Source organism: Agelaius tricolor, unplaced genomic scaffold (genome assembly GCF_023055355.1).
Source record: "Agelaius tricolor isolate 1412-34295 unplaced genomic scaffold, bAgeTri1.0.p SCAF_10, whole genome shotgun sequence".
NCBI lineage: Eukaryota > Metazoa > Chordata > Aves > Passeriformes > Icteridae > Agelaius > Agelaius tricolor.
In genome coordinates, this window is record NW_027269270.1 from 17,601,482 (window position 1) to 17,625,985 (window position 24,504).

Below are 24,504 nucleotides of genomic sequence, written 5' to 3' on the forward strand. Positions count from 1 at the left end.
CCACAGATCCCACTGAAGCTGACCTGTGAGTTGCTGCCTGGAGCTTGTCAGGACTATGGAAGTGCTGGCTGCAAGAAAGGGAACTGCCTTCTGAGAGGGCTGGTAGGTGTGAAGAGCTGCTCAGCTTCTTCCTGATCAGTGTGTAGGAACTTAGAGATCTTGAGATAATATTTTTAGCAAAACTCCATGTATGCGTTTCTAAGTATTTCCCCTTCTGCTAAATCAAAACTGTCTAGTCATGATCCTCCCGTTAAATTCACAAATGGAAGACATACGGATGCCAGGTTCAGAAAAAATTGGGTAAGCTCAGCTCAGAAGAATTAACACACAGCCACTCAACTCACTAAAATGTAACTTTTCACTTGAAAACACCAGATACTCCTCGCTGATATTACAGCTCTTTCTGTTACTTTCAGACCCTTTTACCAACATATTCAAGTCTATGTATCAATAATCGATTATAAAGAGTCTGAAAGCACCACCAGTATCAACATATACTTTGCAATAAGTGCAGTCCAAGGGGCATCTTGACAAATTTGCATCTGTTTTGAGGAATACAAAGCTCATCCAAGTGTAGCTTCTTTCAAAATATGTCTAATGGGGGATGATCAACAGATCGAACTCAGAAGGTACATTAGAATAGGCCACAGAATTAAATAAGAGGTCTAGGGTCAATATTTCAGACACTCTTCAGCAAATTTAAGCAAAACTAGCTTAGATACTGGATACTCAAGACAACTTCAATATAATTATCAAAACATAGATAATTGAAAGTATTCTCCATGTTTAAAGCTCTTGACTGTGTAGTCAGTTCTAAAATTAAGCATCCTGGATACCATCTGAGCAACATAAATTGTAAGTGAGGGGAAAGAATCTTACTTTAGTTGTAACCATTTAGACAGAGTACTGACAGGCAATCAACATCTACAGAGTGCTGGGAAAAGAGTTTTGAATTCTCTAAAAGGTGGTAATTTGCAAAATTATGAGATTATAGGCTTTGTTCCAACACAAAAGTTTGGGGTTTTTTTTAATTCCAAGTAATTTTTATATCAAAATGGTTGGGGGAAACAACTTCAGGCATGGTGATCCACCAGCCCAGCTACTTTATATTTGCTCATTGAGATTTTTCAGTAGCAGGCTAAGATCTTCTGAAATTTACTTTGCTTTGCTTTTCAAGTGACTGGAATATATAATGTGTCAATCTTTTTGAAAACAGAAATGTAGATGCTAGGCATAATTGAAAGATGAAGAGGTTCTTATGGTAAACATAGCAAGCACATGTGCTTTCTTCTCGAGACCCTCCTAAGCGTAAGCTCACATATAACAACTATAAAAAAATTTTTATAAAATTTTTTATAACAACTACAAAAAAATATCTGTGTTTCTGATCAGTCCTTATGTCTCATGATGAAAAGAGTTCCCACTGGCAGCATATTTCCTATTCTGTGTTATCTGGATTTGGCTCAGACAGGATTTTATCTCCAAATCATTTGGGTACAGGCAAGGAAACACCAAGAGACGAGGTCATAGAAAGAGAAATATTTCCTAAAGTTCCTATACTGCAGCATCTGCAGGAAAATCAGACTTTGTAACCAAGAACTGCAATATGTAAGTGTAGAGCAGCAGAGAATAGCAGAGAAATAGAATAGCAGAGGGTAGCAGAGAAATACCTATCTACATGTGTGTACCTGTCAGATGAAAAAAAAGGTTTTGCAAAAATTTATTATTTGATAATTCCCTGTTAAACTGACTAATTTGGAATGTCTACTCCCAAGAATAGTAGGTTCCCAGCTATACTGGTTGAAAGAATTGGTAACGTAAGCAGGAAAGCATTCCCCCATCACTTTCATTACTGAAAATCATCATGCTCTTTTCTGAAAAATTGTAGGAAAAAATAATATGAAAGATTATGCTTGTAATTGTTTCAGACTTCAGCCTGCAGATGCAGTCCAGGAAGTTAATGCAGCAGTAACAGTAGGCAGCTTCCCAGAGGTGCACACTGGGAATACCTCGGGAAGCAGTAAAACCTCCAAGACAGATGAAAAGTGAGACAAGCCCCTACAAAAACCCCATACATAGTTTTATACAATGTTTTGAATTATTTATTATTATAAAAGAAATTGAAAAAATGCAATCCCACCAAAAAAAAAACCAAAAAGCAATCTTTAAATTAAAAACTCAGGTATTTTAATTTACCAAAACAAGTACAATTTTAAGGCTGAAAAGTTAACACTTTTTACTATATGACATATTGCATTTTATTCAGCTAATTATTCTGGTTCTCAAATTAAGATTTATTTGGGAGAATATATTTTTTTGCTACTGGTGTTCCTACTGGCCTGATAACTTTTTAGACTAAAGGTATTATCATCCTTCTAAGGATTATTATTTTGTTTTCTTTCAAAAATTTAATAATTTGTTCTGCACTTTGCTTGCAGGATTTCAGTTGAAAATTATCTAAACAACTTTGGTAATTATTTTTCTAGTGATTATTATAAGATTTAAGGTCCTATGGGAGAATGTCAAATTATATGTCTATAATTACTTTGACTCCCTCCAGTTTTTGTTCAATAAAAAATTAAGATCAATAGTTCTTGGCACACAATAGCCATGCAGAGCTCTTTGTCTCCGCAGGCAAGAAACTCCAGTCTATATAAATGATGAATTCTCTTCCCCACAAAAGCTTGCATTAAGTTGTCTGCTGTTTGCCATTCATCCATTGTGTGAATCCTCTATCTCTAAAATAATATATTTCTATCAGATAGACTGCAAAGATATTTGGAAATAGCAGAAAGCTATTCTTGGGAACATGCTGAAGGAATATTGGAAATGTTCCATGAGCTCAATACATCCTAATGGCTACTCCTAGCCAAGGGAGCTGGTGACTGTGTGTCTTCAGGCCCCTGTTGAGTGTGCAGCATGCAAAGCACACCAGATCAGCACCTGAATGAAGGTAAACATTACTGAAGCATTTGAAATCATTACAGGAACTGTGCTTTGTAGTGTGATGCCATCAATGTGAGAACACCTTGTATACTGTTCTGGGTAGCTTCAGTGTGGATTTGGGCATTTTTGTGGTACACCCTGGTTGTGTGTTGGACTTGGGGAAATCAGCTTGCTGCTCTTTTGCACCTGCTGGGGTCCAGCAAAACCCACTACGTTTATAATTCGGTTTCAGTGCCAAATTTCACCACTTATTGTTTATGTTGTCAATGTCCAAAACATTTAATTACCATGTGCTTGTAATATATCCAAAACAATCATTTGCATATTTTTTTCTTAGATCAGAAAAGAACTCTTCTCTACAAAAAATATTTTCAATGAAAATTCTAAAATTTAAAGCATTAGCAAAATAGCAACACAAGTATAACCAGGAGAGTAGAAAATCATTTCGCTCTGAATTATCAAGAGTCACATCTTAGCCACATGATGACTTGCACAGGCCTGCTGCTGGTACTTGTTTCCTGCTCTAAATCTCAGTTAAAATTACAGAAAATACTTTCCTACCATTCCCATCTTAAAGAGCCACTACATTTCTCTGAAGCCAGTTGTATCATTCCTGAGGGGGTGGCAGGAGCGAGCACAGGCAGGGATGTGATCCCCAAGAGGTTATCAATGGAGGTATGTGCTCAAGTTAGAGTCAAAAAGGGTTTGAGAGCCACAAAGCATTTTGTGAGGATATTCAGTGTGGTCCAAAGGCAAACAGGAGAACACACATTCAGCTTTCTCGGCACTAACAGTAGTGCTTATGACTCTTAGGGATAGATTGCATCTTACTGAAATAGCAGAAGAAATATAAGCAAAACATCATTAGGATAGATGAGAAAAAAAGGAGTGAAGCAATACATTATTTTTAATATTCTGAATGCTGTCTGTTGACATACCAGGCATAGACTCCATTTTATTACTCTGTATCAAAAGTTGAAATAAATGAGATGAATCAGTGAAGACTTAATGAACAACAGTCATATTCCCTTATTGTTAGCACAACTAACAGCAAGTTTCTAAAAATATGACATTAGGAATAGTGGAGAACTTCCAATCTAACTCCAAATTTATAAACACTAGAAATGACATTTTGAAGAACTATTGATTAGTTACATGAATGTCAGTTCCAAGTAAAATACTGAAGATATTTGGATTTGAACCACAACAAAATAGAGGCTGAAGTGCTAATTATGGTAATGAGCACAAAGATAAATCTTGTCAAATTACTCTCTTTTTTGAAAAGATCATTAATCTATTTATAAAGGCAAGTGTAGAAGCATAGTTTCTTTTTTTTTATGTTACTAAATATCGTACACTTTAAACACTTTGGGTGCAAGTGATCAAATTAGGTGGGCTACAGGCTGGGCTGATGGATCTAAAAATATCACTAATGAGGAGATGTATCTGAGTGGTATTGTTTCTGGGAAGGACCCTCTAGAAATAGATCCTTTATTTGGTGTAGTTAATATTTTTGTCATTTATGCACACTATGCTGTAAAGTTTTCTGATAGTAAAGTTTACAGATGACATGGAAGAAGGAACCAAGTTAATAAGGTTGGTATTTCAAGGCAAGCTGCATGGTCTGGTTTAAATACTGGAGTTGAAAACACCAAATTTGAAGGTAGTCAAATGCAAGGTACAAGAATTAGGACTTCAAAGTTTATGGCCTGGGCAAGAAGGCCTTTAATTCAGATTCAGAGTAAATCAAATTTAAATTCTTCACTCCCATCATACAATTTGTTAACTTAGCAATTTCTCTTCATCTTTAAAGTTTTTTCTTATGATGAATAGGAACAGTTCTGATTTAAGATTAGTATTATAATCAAATTATCTCATTTAGATGTCATGAAACAACTTCTGCAAGATGCATAGTTTAGTCTATATTCTGCTTATTTTTTTTCTCTGAATTGTTTTGAGGAAGTTTAAATTAGCACTGGGAATGAGATAGTTACCAGAATATACCTGTAGTCTGAAGGACTAGTGAGCCAGCTGCATCTTTCTCATGAACTCAGCTTTAAAGGGGTTGTTGAGCTTAGGGCTGCAGTTCATATCAGCAAGAAAGGAAGGGGAAAGCCCTTGAAACCTTTCTTCTGCAGCACAGGACATATTGATACATTTCATCTAGCAATCACCATAGAAGCACTTGCTGTGACTTTTTGTCTTCCTTCTATGACCTTTGTCACCCAATCACTTAATTTCATTCTGATTCCAGTCAAAATAAATAAATGATGGTTTCATTAGAAGGGTAACTGAGCTAAATCCAGTGGAATAAGGCTGAGACCAGACATTCTAGCCCATGAGGCCTGAAATTGTATGAAGTAATTTTGGTTTTATTTTACTTTCTTTTTTCCTAAAATAACTGCATTATCTGAATGTGGCTGCAATTGAGTAAACTTAACATGAATTAGCATTCCTTTCTATATTGGTGTTGAAAATGCTCAAGAACAGCTCTTGGTGGTGGCAGATTTTATCATAGTGCTCCAGTTCTAGACTGACATGGCTAATCCAGCAGACTCAGAGTAACAGAGAGAGCAGGGCACAGGTTGTAGAAATAAAATATCAATATAGCCTCATAACCAAAATCAGGGTAATCCTGCTAAAGCTCAAGCATCCTCACAGAAGTGCTATGTTTAAAAGGGAAAACTAAAAAATTACTCATCCTGTTCTCTTAATCTTAAAGGAGGAGGTTATGAAAGTTCAGTGGAAAACTCAATGTTTTCAGGAAGCTGTGAATCAAAACAGAAATCCTGGAGGAAGATCTGGGAGCTGAAGTTATGGGCAGATTGTCCTATAAATGTTTCTGTTCTGGTTTCTATTCTAATGGCACTTGGAGACAGTTTATTGGTGAACACAGTGGTGCTGGGTTAATGGTTGGATGCAATGTTAGGAGTCTTTTCCAGCCTAAATTATTCTGTAATTCTGTTTGAATTCCACAGAAATTCTGATATGTGTTGTGAGAGAGAGCTCAATCTCCTTCCCAGAGGACTCTTTTAGACCTGGAGCTTTCAGAAGGTTTCAGCCAGTTGTTCTCAGGTGGAAGAATAGAGAGATTTGCATTGCTTGATTTCCTTTGCAGGTCCACATTTGGAAACAAGGAGACCAAAATCTGCATTTTGCAAGGCAATGATTCAAAGCTGACATAAATTGAGATGCTGGTTCTGGGAGGACAATAGTCTCTGTCAGGACTGTGATAGGCATCCCAATAGTGCACTGTAAGCAAATGAAGGAGGAAGAGTGGAAACTTGTCTTTCTCAAGGTCACATTGCCACAGCTTCCAATAAAAGTTAAAAACTGTTAAAGTAAATTTGATCAAGGAAAGAATTTTGCTTCATTAAAGTACATTAAACAAATTGCTGAATTCAGAATTCTGAATTCAGAAATTGCTGAATTCAGCTGAGATGACCAGTTAAAAATAGGAACAAAAAAGTATTTTCCTTTATTGACTTCTAAGGACTTAGTGATTTGAGAATATACAGCTGAATTTTGAAGAATTACCAACTAGGAATGATTGAGAAAGGGAGAATTCCTTCAGTAGATTTCTCTCAGATATCATTGCTTTACAGTGTGGAATCAGTTTGAAATAGATTAGTTTGAAATAGATTAAAGACCTAATATCATGTAATGATGAGGCATTTTAGGCATTGCTTTTGTCTGTTTATGGCTGGTTTTGTTTGTTTGATTTACTCAACCTGAAATCAAGCCAGAGTGGCTTACAAGGACATTTAGTTTACTTTCTCACATAAGGGAAGGAAAAAAGAGACAGCTGCATCAAAGAGATGAGCGGGATGAGCAAATATAACAGACTTTCATGTCACTTTTTCCTGCAAACGTCAAAATGCTATTCTTGATTTTGCAATTATTGTGTTGTTTTTATTTCAGAGTTTACTTAAATGAAAAATCAATTAATGGTAGCCAAATAGTACTTATTCTGACAGATAAAACAAATGTTTTAAAACAAGGCATTCTAGAAGTTACTGAATTTTCTTTAGATGGGATAGTATTCATATCTCTTTAGCACTTTTGGGCAGCTCTGCTAAGCTCAGCATTAGGCAAAGGATCACTTAAGTGTGAAATGTGTATGCAACCCTAAGGTGCTGGCAAGGATGTATCTTGCTTTGTAAATAATAAAACACTGGTTATCAATCAGCAAAGGACTGGAACCTCAGAACCTGGGATTTGCAGATTATCCCTGACAGCCCCTGAATCCTCCTGCTCTACAAGGGATACCCTCAACACACAGAGATTTGGGACATCTGGTGCATTGGACCACTGTGTCATGCAGAACTGAATGAAGGTTGATGTGTTTAGTCCAATGGTATTATCCTAAAAAACTTGTCTCCTTCTTACTGAGCTTTATCTTTAGGCTGGAGAAGGAGAAATGAAGACAGAAGCAAATCCTGACCTAGATGCCTGAGCACCATCTGTATTCACTCTACCTAGTTTGAAGGCTGAACAGTCTTTTGCCTATGAGAGCTTTTAGTGTGCAAGTTCCAAATCTGGGTGTGGAATACATAACCTGAAGAGCTTTGATTACTGCTCAGTAAGTCCTCTGTGGGAAATACCTACAGACACTAGAGACTTGAAAAGTTACCTGAGACACAGACTTAATATTTACCTAATTGTGAGCTCTTATATTGTAAACTATGCCCAAGTGACTAGGAACATCTTGGGAAGAAAAGCAAGAAACCAAAAGGGAATCTGTATTATTTCCTGGAAGCACCCAAATGATGGAAATAAGAGGAAGCAAGAATATAGGAGCTGGAACAATTTCCTTGGTGGCAACCAAAGAGATCCATTTAAAACATTTAACAGCTCACCCACCCTTTTGTTACCCTGAAGTTATTATGCATATTTCTAAAATTTGTGGTAAAGCAAAATACAAGAAGTATCACTTTTCTATAAAGAACTATATCTGAATTATTTTTCTTCCCAAAAATATAGACATTTCAAAGACTTGAAAAGACATTAAAAATTAATGAAAGTAATATAGTTTGTTTGACTAGTCTGGGCCATGTCAATTAAAGACAGAAATAAGGTACTTGGATCCAGAATGAAACTGAAGTGATGAATTTATGCCTTTTAGCCAAAAGTGAGTACTGATTGCATCTTCATGTGTTGCTAGAGGGGATAACCAGTCTTGCAAACATGTTCGCTGTAGTAGGTCCTTCAGGATTTTGTGTTAGCCAGTTCTGCATCTGTGTTAAATCAATATCACAAATGGTGCATGCTGGGGGCTATTTAGGAGGGGTCTGGGGAAAAAAAAAAAAAAAAAGGAGAAAAAAAAAAAAGGCACCTTATTGCTTTTAGTGCTAATGGTATGTTTATTATGCTGAACCATAAATCTGTTTTGACTGATACTGTTCTTAGGCATCAATAACTCATGGCTTGGAGTTCAAGATACTACCACTACAATATCTAGAAATGTTCTGATGAATGACTGACAACTTAACTCCAAAACTAAGTGTGGTTCTTTTTTTTGCTCTTAGGCGCATGAAACTTATTTTGGGAAGATGCTAAAAATAATTAAAATGTAAATTCAACATCCTGGAATCAGTGACACAAGAAAATCCAACAGAAAAGCCTGCCAGTACTAATTATTTTCAGTTGATAAAGATCATTCATTTAGTCAAAATAAATAGGCATATTTATTGAATAGTTAATTAACTGCTTTTTCATTTTTCAACTTTTTTCTTTCCTCTTATTTTTGCCATTCTCTTTTAGTATTAATATGCAAAACAGCAGATGGTTTTTTATGAGATAAGTACAAAAATAGTCACTTGGGAAATCAGTTTATTGGCACTCTCAGAGGTATAATAGGCAACCCTATAAATCTCACAAAGAATCTTGAAAAGGAATTTAAAAGACCATCATAGCTAGTTTTATTGTAGAGGAAGAGATGTCAAAGAGAAATGAAATAACAGTCCATGAATATTCAGATTACTGTGACCTTGACCTATTTAATGTTCATAGTTTAATTGTAGAAGGTTTTTATGCTTAATTGGATTATAATTTTTTAGTTATTTTCTGGAGTAATGTATATTGTTAAATATCAGAAACTGCATGTGAGCACAAAATTGCAAAATTAGTGATACCCATCTGAGGAGTATCCACTGAATTCAAGTTCAGTGTTCACCTTTCATGACTGGAATACTTCATCATTTGGGGGAAAATCAGGGACCTTCTTGTATATATGTAGGGCACTAAATATTGTCAAATGCTAAGGAAAGGAGGCTTGAAAACATTGACACATCTTAACATCTAAATTGTACAATTTGTTTGGAAATATGAACTACTTTTTAAAATGCTGTTTCATTCAGCTGCAAGGTTGGTAAGTTATCATTTAAGGACAAAAGGGTATTTAGAGATGTTCTGCCTATTTGAATATTGGCATTAGTCAGATAGGTGGAAGTTCAGTCAACTAAAAGAGAAAATCATTCCTCTTTGACTAGTCCTCCAGTGGTCTTCATTGTGATATGACTGAGTCAAATAACAAAAAAAATATATGCAGAGGAAATTGAGGTCTTGAGCTGTTAGGTAATATTTGAAGAAAGAAATGAAAAGTTTTTGACACCTGTTCCAAAAAGGAGGTATGTGTTATGCATTTATAGGTTTTGCTTACAGAATTAGCACATGCAGAGAAATGGCCAAAGTCTTCAGAGAGACTTGGGTACAGGACTCCTGGAAGGATCCCCCTCCTCCTCCATTTGTAGGACTATGTGTTATCAGGTCTAAATGCAGGAGTTTATTTTTTGAAGACTTTGAGCCATTGTTTACACATTTCAGCATGACTCACTTGTGCAGGTTGTTCAGGAACACAAGTGATAAATTATTTTGAGAAAAGAAAGAAAGGTCACAGAGAAGGACAGAAAAAATGCCAAAAACCTTCACCACAAGATATTGTAGTTGTCTCTCCAGTCACTGATACCAGAGCATTTTAGTGTTTCACCAGATCCCAAATGGAATCTATATTGGTATGAGCAAACCTCAAGTAATGATTTATTTATGCGCAAGGCATCTTAAGAGCAAGGTGTCTAAAAAAACATTGTCCTGTTTACTCAAGGTTGTTGGCAGGAGTAAGGTCTATGAGATACTGCTTCCTTCATTTCAGCATGGAATAGAAAGGACCTTGTGGAAATAAACTCAGCAAGTAAGGGCAATTTAGTGACAAGCATTGCAAACCTCTATTGCCATATTTTCCATAAAAGAACAGTTCCAGAATTTGTTTCATGGGCTTACAGTCTTCTGTAATAATGACTAGCATTATCTTCCTAATGTGTGTAGCAAGAGTTTAGGTAGTTTTTAACTCCTCACATTAAGCCCCCAAACATTCATATTTTCATCTCCATCCTCATGAGGGGTTGTCTAGTCCATTCTTCTTTTCCAATCAGCAGATTTTTCTGCAGTAATTTTTCAAAAGACTACAGTTTTTAAAAGGGTTTTTTTCCAAATTGCATTTACTTTATTTACTTTGACCATCTATCTGCTGAGGCATCAGAATAATTAATATGCTGGTTGAGTATTATATAAACTTAACTTATTTTCTTACCACTGTCAAGCATTAGCCATTAATACATTAATAGAGCATGCAGCTGGCTCAGAAAGAGTCTTTTGCTGAAAGTTCTACATGTCAGCAATTTCTGTATCAATTTGTGTTTAGATAGTCTTGACTTGCCAGCAGATTTGACCCAAGGAAAAATTGCTTATAGGAGTTACTGTAAACTGAAAAGTATTGTGGCTCAATGGAAGAGCAATTTGGCTACTACCTGAGAGAAGGAACAGTATTTATACTCCAGACAGAAGCTATGGCTTTCAGGTCTATGTTGAATGACAAAACTTAATGTTTGCAAACTATTACACTGGATTTACTTATCCTCATGAGAACAGACTGTGATGAGGTTGTTCTCTGGTTGGATACACAGTTGTATGAAATATCATAGAAAATAAGACTGGAAAACTTTGAAGGAATATCTGATTCATCATTTAGCCTAAAGATGGAATCAGCTGTCTCAGACAAGTTTGCCTGAACTGCAACATCAAGCAAACTGTATATTGCCTTTGCAATGCTGCCAGCCAAATTTGCATTCTGTTCATTTACGTAGCCTTTTCAACTCAATTTCTGTGGATTGGGTTGGGTAACCTGTATTTTACCAGTGAACTTTCTTTATTTTCCTACCTGATGCAGTCAACATTTGGTTATCTCTAGTTGGACTGTCCTGTCCAGTGCCATGGCTGTGGAGGCACCTGAGCTTTCTTTAGGTGAGTACTTTGTCTGCTTTGCTGTTTGGAGTGACCAACAGAATTGCTGGTTTTGCACCTTAATTGAACTCTTTGTGTATTTTTCCAAAGCCTAATACAGGTCATGATATTTTCAACTCTTGATTAACCCAGGCCAAGTATGTAAACAGATTTTTTCTAAAGCAAGCACTCTTAACACTTGAAACACACCAAAAGTCGAGGTTGGTGCATACTAATTATGTAAAGTTTTAATAGATACTCCTCATTAGCAGTCTAAACCAATATGTAAAAAAATGAGTGCTCCAAGGTATTTTTAATGTTATTTTCTGAAGATTGGAAAAACAGTTACTGATTTCAAATACAGAAATAATTGGTGTTTAAAAATAATTCTCAAATTATATTTTTCTTGCTTTTTTATTTTTTCCACATTCTGCTTAACTCAGGGCATGCTAGCTGTAGGTCTTCTTAGAAATCTGCCTTTTATATCAAATGCTTCTGATTTTTTCTTTTTTTCCTTTTTTTTTTTGATTCTCAAGAAAGGAAAAAGGAAAGCATTTAACAACAGACAATGGAAATATATGTTTCAAAACAAGTGAAAACCAAGTTTTTTTTGCCTGATGAAATTTATTTGAAAAGTCATTGTAAATTAATCTCCAAAGAAGAAATATAGATTAAATAGATTTGGAAGACAAAAATTTGTATTATTTTTGTCTCTTTCACCTTGATTCTACCTTTTGAGATCAGAGCTTAAGTCATGTTTAGTCTGGGAAGGACATAACTATTAATAATAGAGTCTGCCCCTAACCTGACTTCTGTAAACCCCAGCCAATGTTCCACATTGAGACTTAAAACTTTTCTTGACCTGTCTTTTAATGTTGCCACAGGATTTTGTGTCCAGTTGCATTTACTCTTGATTATGTCTAATCAAGCAGTCTCAAATATAACCACAAAACCTCTTAGTGAAACCTTTGCCTTCTTTTGTAAAGAGAAACTTTATTTATCAAAATATTGGTTCAAGAATAATTTGTATATGCATTGTAGGTATTTAAGGGTCTTTAGTTACTACTGAAGCATTAAAATGAAATAAATTATGGAATACTAGTTATATGTAGTAGTTTATTTTATATAAAGGGCTTTTTGTAAACAAGGTTATGTAGGTTTTAATGGCTGATTAAGCCTGAATACTTGTTTCTCCTGTTGTGCCCTGAACAGAAGTGCTGATATGACCCAAACAAGAATAAACTATGAAAATACCAAGGCTTCTCTTAGGTAAAAAGAGGAAAAAAACAGATAAACACCAGAAATTACTGTAAATATCTTCACAACAGATAATATATCTTACCCATCATTTTCTTGAAAAATCAAAACCTCTGTAATAGAAGCAGTTTAACCCCTGTAACACCACATACAGCAGGTAAAAAATGGTTACTTTCCAGAAACTAACCTGCATGCAGTAAGATTTCTTGGAGGGAATAGCAATTCCCTTTGGAAATGCATCCCAGAGTTTCTCTTGCAGCGATGCTTCCCCTGTACTCACCGCAGTGAGCCGTGGCCAGGCAGAGGTGTGCGGGAGCAGCGCGTCCCTCGCCGCTCTGCCGCGCTGCTGTGGCTGCAGCCGAGCAGTCCTGCAGCTGCCCCGTGTGACAGGAGCTCTGCTGCCTGAGAGCAGGTACAGCTGCAAACGAGCAGGTACAGCTTCACCGTGTGACAGGAGCTCTGCTGCCTGCGAGCAGGTACAGCTGCAGCCGAGCAGTCCTGCAGCTGCCCCGTGTGACAGGAGCCCTGCTGCCTGCGAGCAGGTACAGCTGCAGCCGAGCAGGTACAGCTTCACCGTGTGACAGGAGCTCTGCTGCCTGCGAGCAGGTACAGCTGCAGCCGAGCAGTCCTGCAGCTGCCCCGTGTGACAGGAGCCCTGCTGCCTGCGAGCAGGTACAGCTGCAGCTGCAGCTCCTGCTGCCTGCCTCACACTTGGAACACCCTCGCTCCTTCCGGTCATTCGTTCCAGGGGAGGAATGACAGCAGCATTTCTGAGCTGTTCTTGTGTTTTCTCCCAGAGCAGTCAGGGAAAGCAGACTTCGTGATCTCCATGCTAACTACCAGCCTGCCTGCTGCCAGTTCTCCCTACTTCTGCCAGTGATGACATTCAGCTTGCTCCTCCACACAGGATACAGCGCTGCTTCCTCATTATGTAAGGCAGTCTAGGTCAAGTGTAGGAGAGACACTGCTGGCCTGAGCAAGCTGCTGGATTGCTCCCTCAGCTTCATGGGGTCTGGAAGTTGGATCGTCATCTTTGCTACTTCTTCTTGGGTGAGTGTTTTTTGCATGATTTAAGTGGTTACTCTGCTGCTTTTCTATGCAGAGAGCTGTCAGCCATGCTGTGAATTGCAGAGATCATTTCTTAGGTGAAACCAGCTCTGTCAGCATGATTGAATTAACACAGCAGTTCTTCTAGGCATCTCAGCTTTAGGACACTTTGCAAATAAATAAACCATAAATTGGGTTTGTTAAGAAACATCCTTTCTAGCCATATTAGTGTTAATTTGACTGATTAAGCAGTGAATTAAATCCATTTGCTTGAAGATGGTGTGGGAAAGCATTATTGCATATTGCTATTAGCTCTGAGAGGTTTACTGCAGTTCTTGGCTGTTGCATTATTTTAGCCTTGCAAATTACAAATATGCTTCTCCTACTAAACATAACAAAAGAAACAAAAATTGTATTTAATTTTCTTATACTCGATGATTATTTTTGAAGCAGCAATTAAACCCAGGATGCTATTTGCTATGTACTGCATGAATGTGTGAATAATTATGATTCTGAGATATGTAAGGTGAATACTGCAGATAAGATTACATTTAGTGACTGCTCTGCAGAATGCCAGAACAGTACATGGGAGCTAGATTTATATTAGAGGGTAGCTTTTATTCATGCACCATGTAGAATTCAAAGACTTTGTTTTGTATTTCAGCCCTGCTGAAAATCAGTCTGTAACAAAGACTAGAACAGGTTCGTCCTTAATTATACAGACTGGGTATTGTCAGGTGCTGGAATGTCTGATCTTACTGGAATGCAGTAGAAGAGGCCCTGGAAAGTAACAGCATAACACTGATACTGCAGTATCATGTAAGGAATTTCAGCAGGGATAGCTTGCTTTCTAAGGACAGCTAATAAATCTGAAAACATTTTTAACACATTCAAGAGATTAATTGGAACACTTGTCTTTATGTGCAGTACCTTGGACAGCAACTTTTTTGTTCTGGGGTACAGTGAATCTCCTTCATGGGACTCAGCAATTTGTGAATGTTAATACAAATTTAAGATACATTAATGAATTAAAAAATACTGGGGAATGTATAGTAAAAAAAAAAAAACCAAAAAAAACCCAAACCAAAACCAAGAGGAACTTTGGTCAGCATTGTTATCAATGCACTGTATTTAACAGCTTACTGCCAAGATTTCTTTTTAATATGAACTTTAAAATAGTGGTGTTTTATTATGTTAATGAGTGTCAAAATAGTGAATTAAGAATGCAAAATTGTTGGCAATTTATGATATGGCACTGAAAAAAATTTCATGTCTAATAGGTAAATGCTCACTTTAAATGTAAATGCCAAGGTCCCTTAAATCAAAATAAGGTTGGATATTTATATAAGCTTGTGTATTAATATCATATTAAAACTCATGTTGATGGGAAGAATGGAAGCCTGGAAGCCTTTTAAATGTGTTTTTTCCTCCCCATTAAAAAACTAGTTGTTCTTCACATTGTTCTAGAAATAACTAGTAGACTTTAATTTCAGCACTTGTTTCAAAGCAAGGTGGATTGTTTTATCATTTTCTTATTGTCTTTAAAAGCTCTCTTTCTCTGGAAAAGAACTGCCAAGCAGTCAATTGTCTGTTCATCATGGTCTTACCTTACCAGTTACTAATTTTTTTCTTTTTAATGACAGGCATATAGACTGTGCTGTGATTTTATTAGATATACCTGGCTGCTGTCTTCATTAATTACATTGTGAAAGTTAGGTTCAAGAAAGTGTAGCTCATTTTTGGAATCTTGATAACACCTCTGTTGCAATGCAGCACATTACATTGTATAATATTTTATAGATACCACTTCAGACTTCAAAGTACAGAAGTATGTCTTCAAACAAACTTAAAATAATAGCATAGTATAGGAACTTAGAACAACACTGCTAGGTACCATGAATTATTGTAATGATGTACTTCACATTCTTTGTCTCTTGCTGCATGAAGTGTTCTAAAATAGTTACGCTATTATATATGAGTACACTGTGTTCCATTCCCTTTCAAGTGTGGGTGCTTGAGGTATTTTTTTACAGGCTCAAGGAGTATTAATAACATATCTATTCAATTCGAAGAAGAAAAAAGCCTTATTGTCTTTAAATGTATAGTGATCTTCTGGAAGTCTTATTTTTATTTTTTGCATCATGGTTCATAGCAGGGCACACAGTACTTCTCAGCATTGCAAGCTGCAGACACTACAGCAGGATACAAAGTGTTAGAAGATGGTGTTTCCTATGTGTATTCATATATCCCATATTCTGGTGTATCACTTTGGGTCTGAGAAATTGAATCTGAGCTGTTAAATATGTTTTGAACCCACTACAATGCAGGGTATTGGTTGTTAGTGGTCAGTACCTCTTCCTGGTATTTTTCTGTGGTTTACTGGAATTGTCCAATCCATGACTACATAAGTAGCTTGCTTTCAATATACTTTATATTTCCTCAAATAAGAGTATGTATCTGGATTTTCTGACAAATTTTTCTCTTCACTTTTTCTCTGAGCACTAGAATTTTCTGTACTGCAAAGGAGTTTCTTTGCTCTCTTTTTAGTTATGGAAATTACACTAAAACTGACAAGCATGGACACAATACCAAGGTGTGTCATATAAGTTATTCAGATCTCAGGTCCATTTTACTGGAGTACTTGAGATACATATTGGGATGACACACATATGCTGAATTAGTGCTAAATTGAAAAGGAAAGGAAAGACTAAAAATATTAGTGTTTTAGTTTATATCATGTAACAACTAAATATGACTGTAATAGTACAGTTGACAAGCTTTCCATGTAAGTTTGGGTACACAAATGCAGATCTTTCACTGTCTAGAACTGCCAATATTTATTTGCATGTAGTACACAAAAATATTGCTAATTCCTAGACAAAAATCTATTGCAGTAGAAATGTGCTCTCCTTATTCTCAAAATATCTGTTTAGAAGCTGGGAGATGTGCTTTGTTCCTTGTGCAAAAAGTTACTCTGCTTTTTATTCAGAGGTTTTCCTTGCTCTTCCTTGAAACTGGTTGGATGTAGTCTTCTGTGTTGCTACAGTTTGTCTCATTTTTCAGATCCTGGCTCTCCATTATGATGTTTTCCATCTTTAACTGCTTGGATAGCACTTCTGTGACTGCAGTACAATTGGTTCACAAGTTTAGAAAGAGAAAATGTCCCTTGGATCCTGATGTTCACCGGCACGTCCACCGAGGATCTTGGCTGGCTAATCCCTTATCTGTTAGATTAATTACTCCATTAGCTGTTTTCCAGACCCACTGCAATTCACAGAATTCATTGCTAGAACACTAGAAAGAGATACTGTAAAGAATCAAGGGAGATTTGTTTTAAGTGTTTTGGTAAATAAAATGTACCTGATAAACTTAAATTAAAAAGGTACATATATATTTATATATTGCTCTTAACACTTTATTAATTGAACATACCATTCTGAATTGTTGCTTATGTGGTTTACCTGCCATGGCTGAACATCTGAACTTCTAAGGTTAATTTTGAAGGTTTCTCTATATTGTACACAACTATGTTTGCAGCAAAAAAATGCTGAAACACAGTTGTTTGTTGCAGCAAAAATGCTGAAGCATAGAGATACATAAACTCACATTCCCTTTTTAATTCATTTACAGTTCATCATAAGGTCTTTTCAGAAAGGGAACTGTGCTGCAGAGGGGCACTAGAGAAGGACTTCCAGATGAAGCTTTTAATGTGCTGAAGAAGAACAGACTCTCCTAATGCCTGGTGATTACTAAGGCTCTTGAGCCAAAAACTTACTGGACTGTTCTTCACCAGTGCCCTTAAATATTTACACAGTGTTCCTGAGGTAGGACTGGTCAAAATGTGTATGAGGACACGTGAACCACAGATCCCCATTAAAGCAAAGTGACCAGGTCTGCAGAATGTGAAATCTGCAGGATTGCAAGCTCATGGCTGCATTGGAGGTGTGCCTGGCAGCTGTGTCCCTGCTCTGCTTGGGGCTCTCCTCTGGGCCTGCTGGGTGGCTGCTCCAGCCCATGCCCATTTCCTCCTTGGGCATTCAGGGAGGGATTTGTCACCACACCTGCACAAAGATTCCCAAACGGAATGCAATGAGTATCCTGGTCTTGCTTGGTTTCAAAAATGATTTGACTAGCTATTAGCAGTTTACTATTTGTTTACAGATGGTAACAAAGGCAAATATTAGATTTTGGGGAGGAGAGGAAAGGGAGACCATGTTTTATTTACTAACTTTCCATCTATCTTAGCATTAGAGCAGCTCTGGCTGAGAAATCTATACATTTTTCATTTTTTTCAGTTGTGGTGCAATATATAAAACTTTAAAAATACAAGAATTCATGGGATATAGCTCTTCAGCAGTTGGAAAGAAGTTGCTGTTGTGTGGATCAAATCTCTCTCAAACCCCATAACAGAAGACAGTCTGGTTCAAGAAGCCACAAAGAAGCTTGTTAAGATAATCAGAAACTCTATCAATTTTCCTGACAATGTAAGCTGCTGGAGCTGAATTTGAGCACCTAGTTATACTATGAGCAGTGAAATTGTAGCCATGAGAAATCTGCTTGGAAAAAACAGTTTTCAACATTCTGTTTATGATGCTTGGAGATTTCTCAGTCACTGGTCATATTAAGCATCCTATGCTGAACCTCTCATGATGCTTAAAGAAGGATGTCTTAGTTCATTTTTTCCTAGTTTAGTGTTTAATTTTATGTTTATTTCATTTCAAAGTGCAATATTTGAAAGGAACTATGCCTGTAACATGTCATATGTGCCTAGCAAAGACTGGAGGGACTCATGCTAAAACTTCAAGCTGAGGAGCAAATATATTACCTTTAACCTTGTCATAAATCTGTGTTTATAAACATCAGACAATTCATCATTTCCAGAAACATCCTCCATGAACAGAAAGATTTCTGGGAATTATCAGTTGGCATCAGCAATTGTATCTGTTTAGTATTTAAAAGTTTAAGGCTTCTGAGTTAGGTGTGTTACTAGTGCTACAAAGTCATTTGTCACCAGCAAATGCTCTACATGATCCTAAAGAGCTTTGCAAATATGAGAAAAACACACAAATCTCCCTTTAGCATTGTACCTAAGAAAGAACCAAAAAATTGAATTGTGTGCTACCAACTGCTAATATTAAGATAATGATTGCTCTTTCTACCTGAAGATCACAGACTCAAACAGCTTTTGGGTAAAGGGGACCTGCCTGAGCCACTGAGCCAACCTAGTGCCAGCAGAAAAGCTGTATTAGAAACTGGTGGTCATGACAGCAGTGAAAGATGAAAGCATGAAAGATGAAAGGCTTTGTAAATCAGAGCTCAGATGTAGTCAAAGGAGACAGGTTGAATGGTTGTGTCCAGATTGGTCTTGCCATTGCTATGTCACATATTAGTATTAGTATTTCTATCTATTATGGTTTGTTTTAAGTAAATATTTAGTGTCACACACTCGCTTGCTGTGTCCTTTTAATCCCTGCAGTATTTGAAGAAAACATATTTAAAAACTGAGCAATTATATTTCATTATTAGAACAATTTTTCATAACATTCTGTACTGATAAATGCTTGAAAATTAGGTGTTATACTGAGAGGATTCCAAGTGCTTCCTGGGACAAGCACCTTAGGTCACCACTGGGAGGTGGAAAAATTCTGATTCACATAGCTTGGATTCAAACAAACTTTAAGAAATCCAAACACCATGATGTAAAATTATTAGAAAAAACCCATCTCAGAATATTGGAATTGACTAAGGCATAAAATTCATTAAAGCTTCTTGGAGTCATTGAATCAGAGGTTAACATTAAGCTTGTGTTATAGATATGCCTCATTGCATACAGGTATTCATTAGATTTATATTCTTCTGTCTTTAGATGCAGCAATGGCATTGAGCAATGAAAGAAATGCATTGTTATTTTTAGCCCTCCTTCCATGCACCTCTCACCTCGGCAGACACTGCCTCGTCCTTTCCTTTCCTACCAGTCTGTGCCCACCCCTGTCCAGCGTGGCAGGGACTGGAGCTTTCACAGGCAGGCAATGGGGCTTTCTCAAGTGCTCACTCGTGGCCATCCCCACTTTTATTTCATTGCTCAGTACAGCAAAATGAGAAATACAGAATGCTGTCTGATTTAGCTCCAGCTGAGGCTGGTCCAATGCAGATGGGGTTCATTGTGTTAACAGTTACTGTCACTTAGCAGTGTGAATATTAAAAAGGAGCCTTTTTTTGTCTGGGTTCCAGATTTGGCTGCGCAGCTGCCATCTGAATCCAGGGGATGTATAGAGCTGACGTGGCAGCCGTACCAGCGGCGTGCTCAGCAATGCAGGCTGCAATGGATGGACACGTCACGGGACTCGGGCTCAGGAGCCCTTTGTTTGGTGCCTGAACCCAGGACTGATGAGGTTGAGTCTCCCCCAGTCCTCAGTGGGCAGGTGTAAAATGGGACAGAGGACAGGTAGCATTTATCTGTGACATGCCAGAGGCTGACCTGGAAAGGTTTCTGGTGCTTTCGTAAGGGGCTGAGACTAACGCAAACTATTTCTTTTACACGTTTCAGAGACAAGTAATTAACTGAAAAGAAATTAAAATTACTGAAAACCTTAGTTCATTTAACACTGGATAAAGAAATCTACTTCTCAGCACTATCCCTGCCCTTTGTCCCTCCCTGAAGGAAAACGGAGTTGCAGATTTTCCATCTCGTTTAGGTCAGGAAATCTCTGAAAAAGCGATCTTTTCCAGCCGGTTCTTTGCTTTTACCGATAGATGGGGCTGTCCTTTCAGATGATGGCTTAGTATCTTCTTTTTTTTCCCCTTTTTTTCTATCTTTACCCTCCTTTCTGTCTCTCTTTACCCTCCTCCCTTCCCCCCTCTTTTTTTTCCCTCTGCTATTTGCTGATTTGTATTAGGTACCATAGAGCGAGGCTCAGAACAGGAAGCTGAGAACAAAGCAGAGAGCATAATGCAGAGGTTTTTTTTCCCCCCTTCTCGATGAGAATGCAGCAATTTATAACACTTTTTAATCTTTTGGAACTGAGAATCTAAACACCTCTATTAGCATTTCAAGCATTTCATCATCACTATCTCCTGGGGGTTTTTTGGAGGTTTTTTTTCATAATGCTTTTGAAATTCCAGTTTTATCAGGTAAGCCAGGAGGATGGTAAATCCTAGACCTTAGAGCATTTCTGTGAGCAGTCAGCATAGATCTCCCACTCCAACCTCCCTTCCTTTTTTTTTTTTTTTTTTAAATGCTTGCTTTATAGTTACTGTTAAGATTATGATTAAGGAGAAATTTGGGTTTCTTTTTGGCATCTCAGCATTTTGTTACAAGACATATTTCAGTGGCCTTATATTTTTGGGTGTTTGCCTTTTTGCTGGAGGGTGATTTTGTTTAAATTATTGTTACATATTTTCCCCTGAACTTTTTGGAAGATAAGAGAGGTCGTGTTGTTCCTTCTCATGGAAGACATATTAAAGTCTAAAGCAAGCACTGCAGGACTGTACAGTTTTCCTTCTCATAGAGAAGCTCTGTTAAAGGCTGAATGCTTCACACCAATGTTTTCCCAAAGGAGGAAAGGCAGCCCTCTCTTTTCTCTCTCCCTCCCTCTGCCCTCAGTCTGTCTGATCAGGTGCGCTGCTGGCACCTCTTACCTTGATTTACATGACCAGGACTGGGTCTAATGCTGCAGATATGGCTTGGTTCATCATCTGAACCATCTTGCTTTTTCAAACAGCACAAGAAATTTGCCAGGTGGACTTCAAGCTCTGTCAGCATCTTTTCTCAAATGGATTTCTTCTCTGCTGCTTGCCTGAGGTACGTGTTTAAATGAATCCCACTCTATTAATTACCTGGGATTGGGCTGTTTCTTCAGCCCCACTTTGAGAAAGCTGTTGTTACTCACTTAGCAGTATTTGAAAATGGGTTGGTGTTTTCTGTCCCTACTGAAAACCTCTTCAGCTGTATTTTTTTCAGAAATGCTTATTTTGTCGTTATGGTGTCAGACTCCTGAGCTATATTGACTGATGTTAGTGTTGCATTTTTGAACTTGTTTATTGTGTTTTTCATGCCTGACCAATGTGTTGATGTCAAGTACAAAAGAAGAAAGGCTGTGCTAAAAATTACTCTGAAATCTAATGCAAAACAATAACAGGATTGCTGTCAAAACTGACATCCTGATACTTTATTCTGCTGAGCCTGGTTTGTGTGATCTTGAATATTTGCTGAAATATTTAGACACAGGAAGGCAAGTTAGAGACAAGCAGCTTTAAACTGGTTGTCCTCAGTTTGTCGGAAAGTTTTTATTATTTTGAAGGAAGTATCAAGGGGAGTGAGACAGGGAATTAGTGGAATTAAGAGCTTGCATAAGGCATAGTCTAATCAGAACAGTTCCAGTGAAATTCTTGGAAAACAACAGCAATTTTCAAACTGGTGCCAAAAATAAAAAGAAATGTAGAAGTCCATGATGACTTACAGAAAAATTATATAGATAAATGTATATCAAGAAAATATATATCCTATCAGCTGTTTGAAACAATATTTTATATAGGGACAAGGGTAGTTTATTATTGATCACTGAAACCTTTGTTGAAATTATCATATAAAAACATGAACTTGCTTTGAAGTTTCAGAAGTTGTAATCATCAACAGCTGAGGAGATAAAATCAATTACAGATTCTTTTATTCTTAAATGAACATGGCCTTGAGCTAGAAATCTTCCCAATATTTATGAATATGGGCTCAAGGCACTACCCAATGCCAAGCAGTTTAAAGGACAACTGACTGTTGTTGACTTCTAAGGATGACAGTGCTGCTGCTTTCCACATTGCACTGCATCCTTCCAGCATGTGAATTGTAATTCCAGAGTTTTGTACATTCATGACAGAACACACCATATTTAATGGGCAAGCCCACATAGCTTAGCATTGAATTTTGTCCTTTAAATTAAATTTTACATATCCTTCTCTATCATTTTTGGCTGCCTGAAATTGAAGAACTGAGATTAACTAAGTCTGAGTCTTCTTTGCCCTTAGTTGTGAGAAATAGTCTGTTAATAATCAGGAGAATTGGGTACTTTGCAAATTCTTTTGAGAAGAGCCAGAAATCTTGACCTTCTTTTTCTGTGTGAATTTAGAACTGAGGCAGTCTCATGGATGAATGTATTTTCCTTCATTTTATTCATTTTCTGAACTCCAGCCCCACAGCTCATCTATGGGAAAACATGTTGTGTCTTCTGGGCTAAATATCATGAAGAGAATTGTGGATTGTTTTCCAGTAACAGAAACATATTTTGCCATCTTTTTCTTCATTGATAACAGCTTATGTAGGTGGGAGGCAATGGGATTCCTCAAGAGTTCTGTATTTGACCTGTAACCTTTCTGTTGGTGCCAAAATTACTAGAGGAGAAGAAAAACTAAATTAAAAATTGAACAATATTTATTCACATCTCTAAACTGAGACAACCAGTGTTATGGAGACAGTATGACATACTAGAGAAGGAATACCATTAGGCTTTTTTTTGCATAATACTTTAGAGCACTTAAGATATCACATTGATACAAGAGAAAAAAACCCCTAAAACTGAACTATTCTAAAATGTGGGGAAAAAAGAACCTTTGAGTAAACTTGAACCATTAAAATCTACAGCTGATATTTCTGACTGAACATAACATTGTAGGGAGATGGGCAATATCATACAAATTCTCTAGATTTTTTTTCCCCAAAGTCTAATAATTCTGGTATGTTACTTCCATTTTTCTAGTTGTAGGCTTATTCTTTGTAGACTTCTATCCATAAAAACACATAGAAGTTGGATGGAAACAACTGAAAATTTGGTATGAGTGAAGAAATTAATCAAATACCAAATATGGACATAGAAATCATCACTCAATCACACTGGGGTTAGTCCAATTTCTGTAAAATATACTGATCTCTTTTTATTCAATAGTTTGTTGAAAGAATCACTGTGATGTTTTTCTAAGTACATGGGTGTTCAGTGTTTTTAGGATTGCTGCCTTTTACTGATTATTGAGTCATTATTTCTGTCTCCTCCATTTTCACCAGTGTGTGGTGGTTTCAGGTCCCCTTTTGGGTTCTTCTGAAATTTTGTTTAGCTCTGAAAAAAAAATTATTTTATTTTGCACTTGTTAAGAAAATCTGGGTAGAATCCTTCCCTGCCATATTAAATATCATTTGAAAATCCACAATTCTGATTCATCCATCCTGCTATTTATTGTTGTAATTTATCAGCCCCAGTTCTCTCACTCTCCTCTCTCTTTCTGCCATGAAATTCTCATTACATTGCATTTTGAGAACCCAAGTTTCCATTGCTTTCTGTCTCAGCAGTATCTAGTGGATCTCTAATCATCCTTCTAGTGCTCTATTTTAAAGTGTTTCCACCCCTTTTTTAAATTAATTTCCTCTTTTTTTCCACAAGTCTCTGAGAAAAGGACAAAACCCTTATATTTTTAGTCTCAGAAGCACCCAGCTCAGTTTGAGCTTCCGAGCTCTCTCCCTTCTAATTCCCTCTATCTTTGTAATTTATATCAGTACCTTGTAAACATGCAGACCAATCCTCATATTTCTCTTGCTCCTTCAAGAGCCTGTCTAATTTGCTTCCAAAATTGGCTTTTTAAAATTACTTTGTAACACAAATTAAAAAAACCTGATAATCATCCTCCTGGTAAAACAAAGAAAAACCAAACAAAACCTCAAATCCTGTCAAGGTCAGAAATAAAAATTTAGGAGTAAATGCAGAGAACTGTGTGACTCAATTATTTAATAACTCTCTCTAATAATGACATTGGTCAAAGAGGACAAGTCAAAGTAGCAACTACAGTACCGTTACCAAATATTGTTTCCTTCAGAGTGAGAGCCTTCATTGTTTTTATTTGTAATGTTTCGCTTCTTTGATTAAAATTATTGTCAAATTAATCTGTTAAGAGGAAACGGTGCTGGAGGTATTTCTGAATGCAGATGATAGGTGCTCCTCT

General features: G+C 36.9%; 2 protein-coding genes across 7 annotated transcripts in view; one reads left to right on the plus strand and one right to left on the minus strand.

The window, feature by feature from the left end:
- Window positions 1-13,219, minus strand: part of LOC139593721 (uncharacterized) — a 32,642-nt gene extending 19,423 nt beyond the window's left edge. For both annotated transcript variants that reach the window (XM_071434991.1, XM_071434992.1), the window contains exon 1: window positions 12,668-13,219. In XM_071434991.1, the coding sequence (XP_071291092.1) occupies window positions 12,668-13,219 (552 nt within the window). The remainder of the gene's footprint in view (window positions 1-12,667) is intronic.
- Window positions 13,220-13,388: 169 nt separating this feature from the next.
- LOC139593719 (sodium channel protein type 1 subunit alpha) overlaps window positions 13,389-24,504 on the plus strand; it is an 89,550-nt gene continuing 78,434 nt past the window's right edge. For 2 of the 5 annotated variants that reach the window (XM_071434984.1, XM_071434983.1), the window contains exon 1: window positions 13,389-13,530. The gene's annotated coding sequence lies outside the window, so the exon portion shown is untranslated. Of the gene's footprint in view, window positions 13,531-21,248; window positions 21,329-24,504 lie in introns of all 5 variants that reach the window. The other 3 variants (XM_071434988.1, XM_071434986.1, XM_071434985.1) reach the window with 2 other exon arrangements.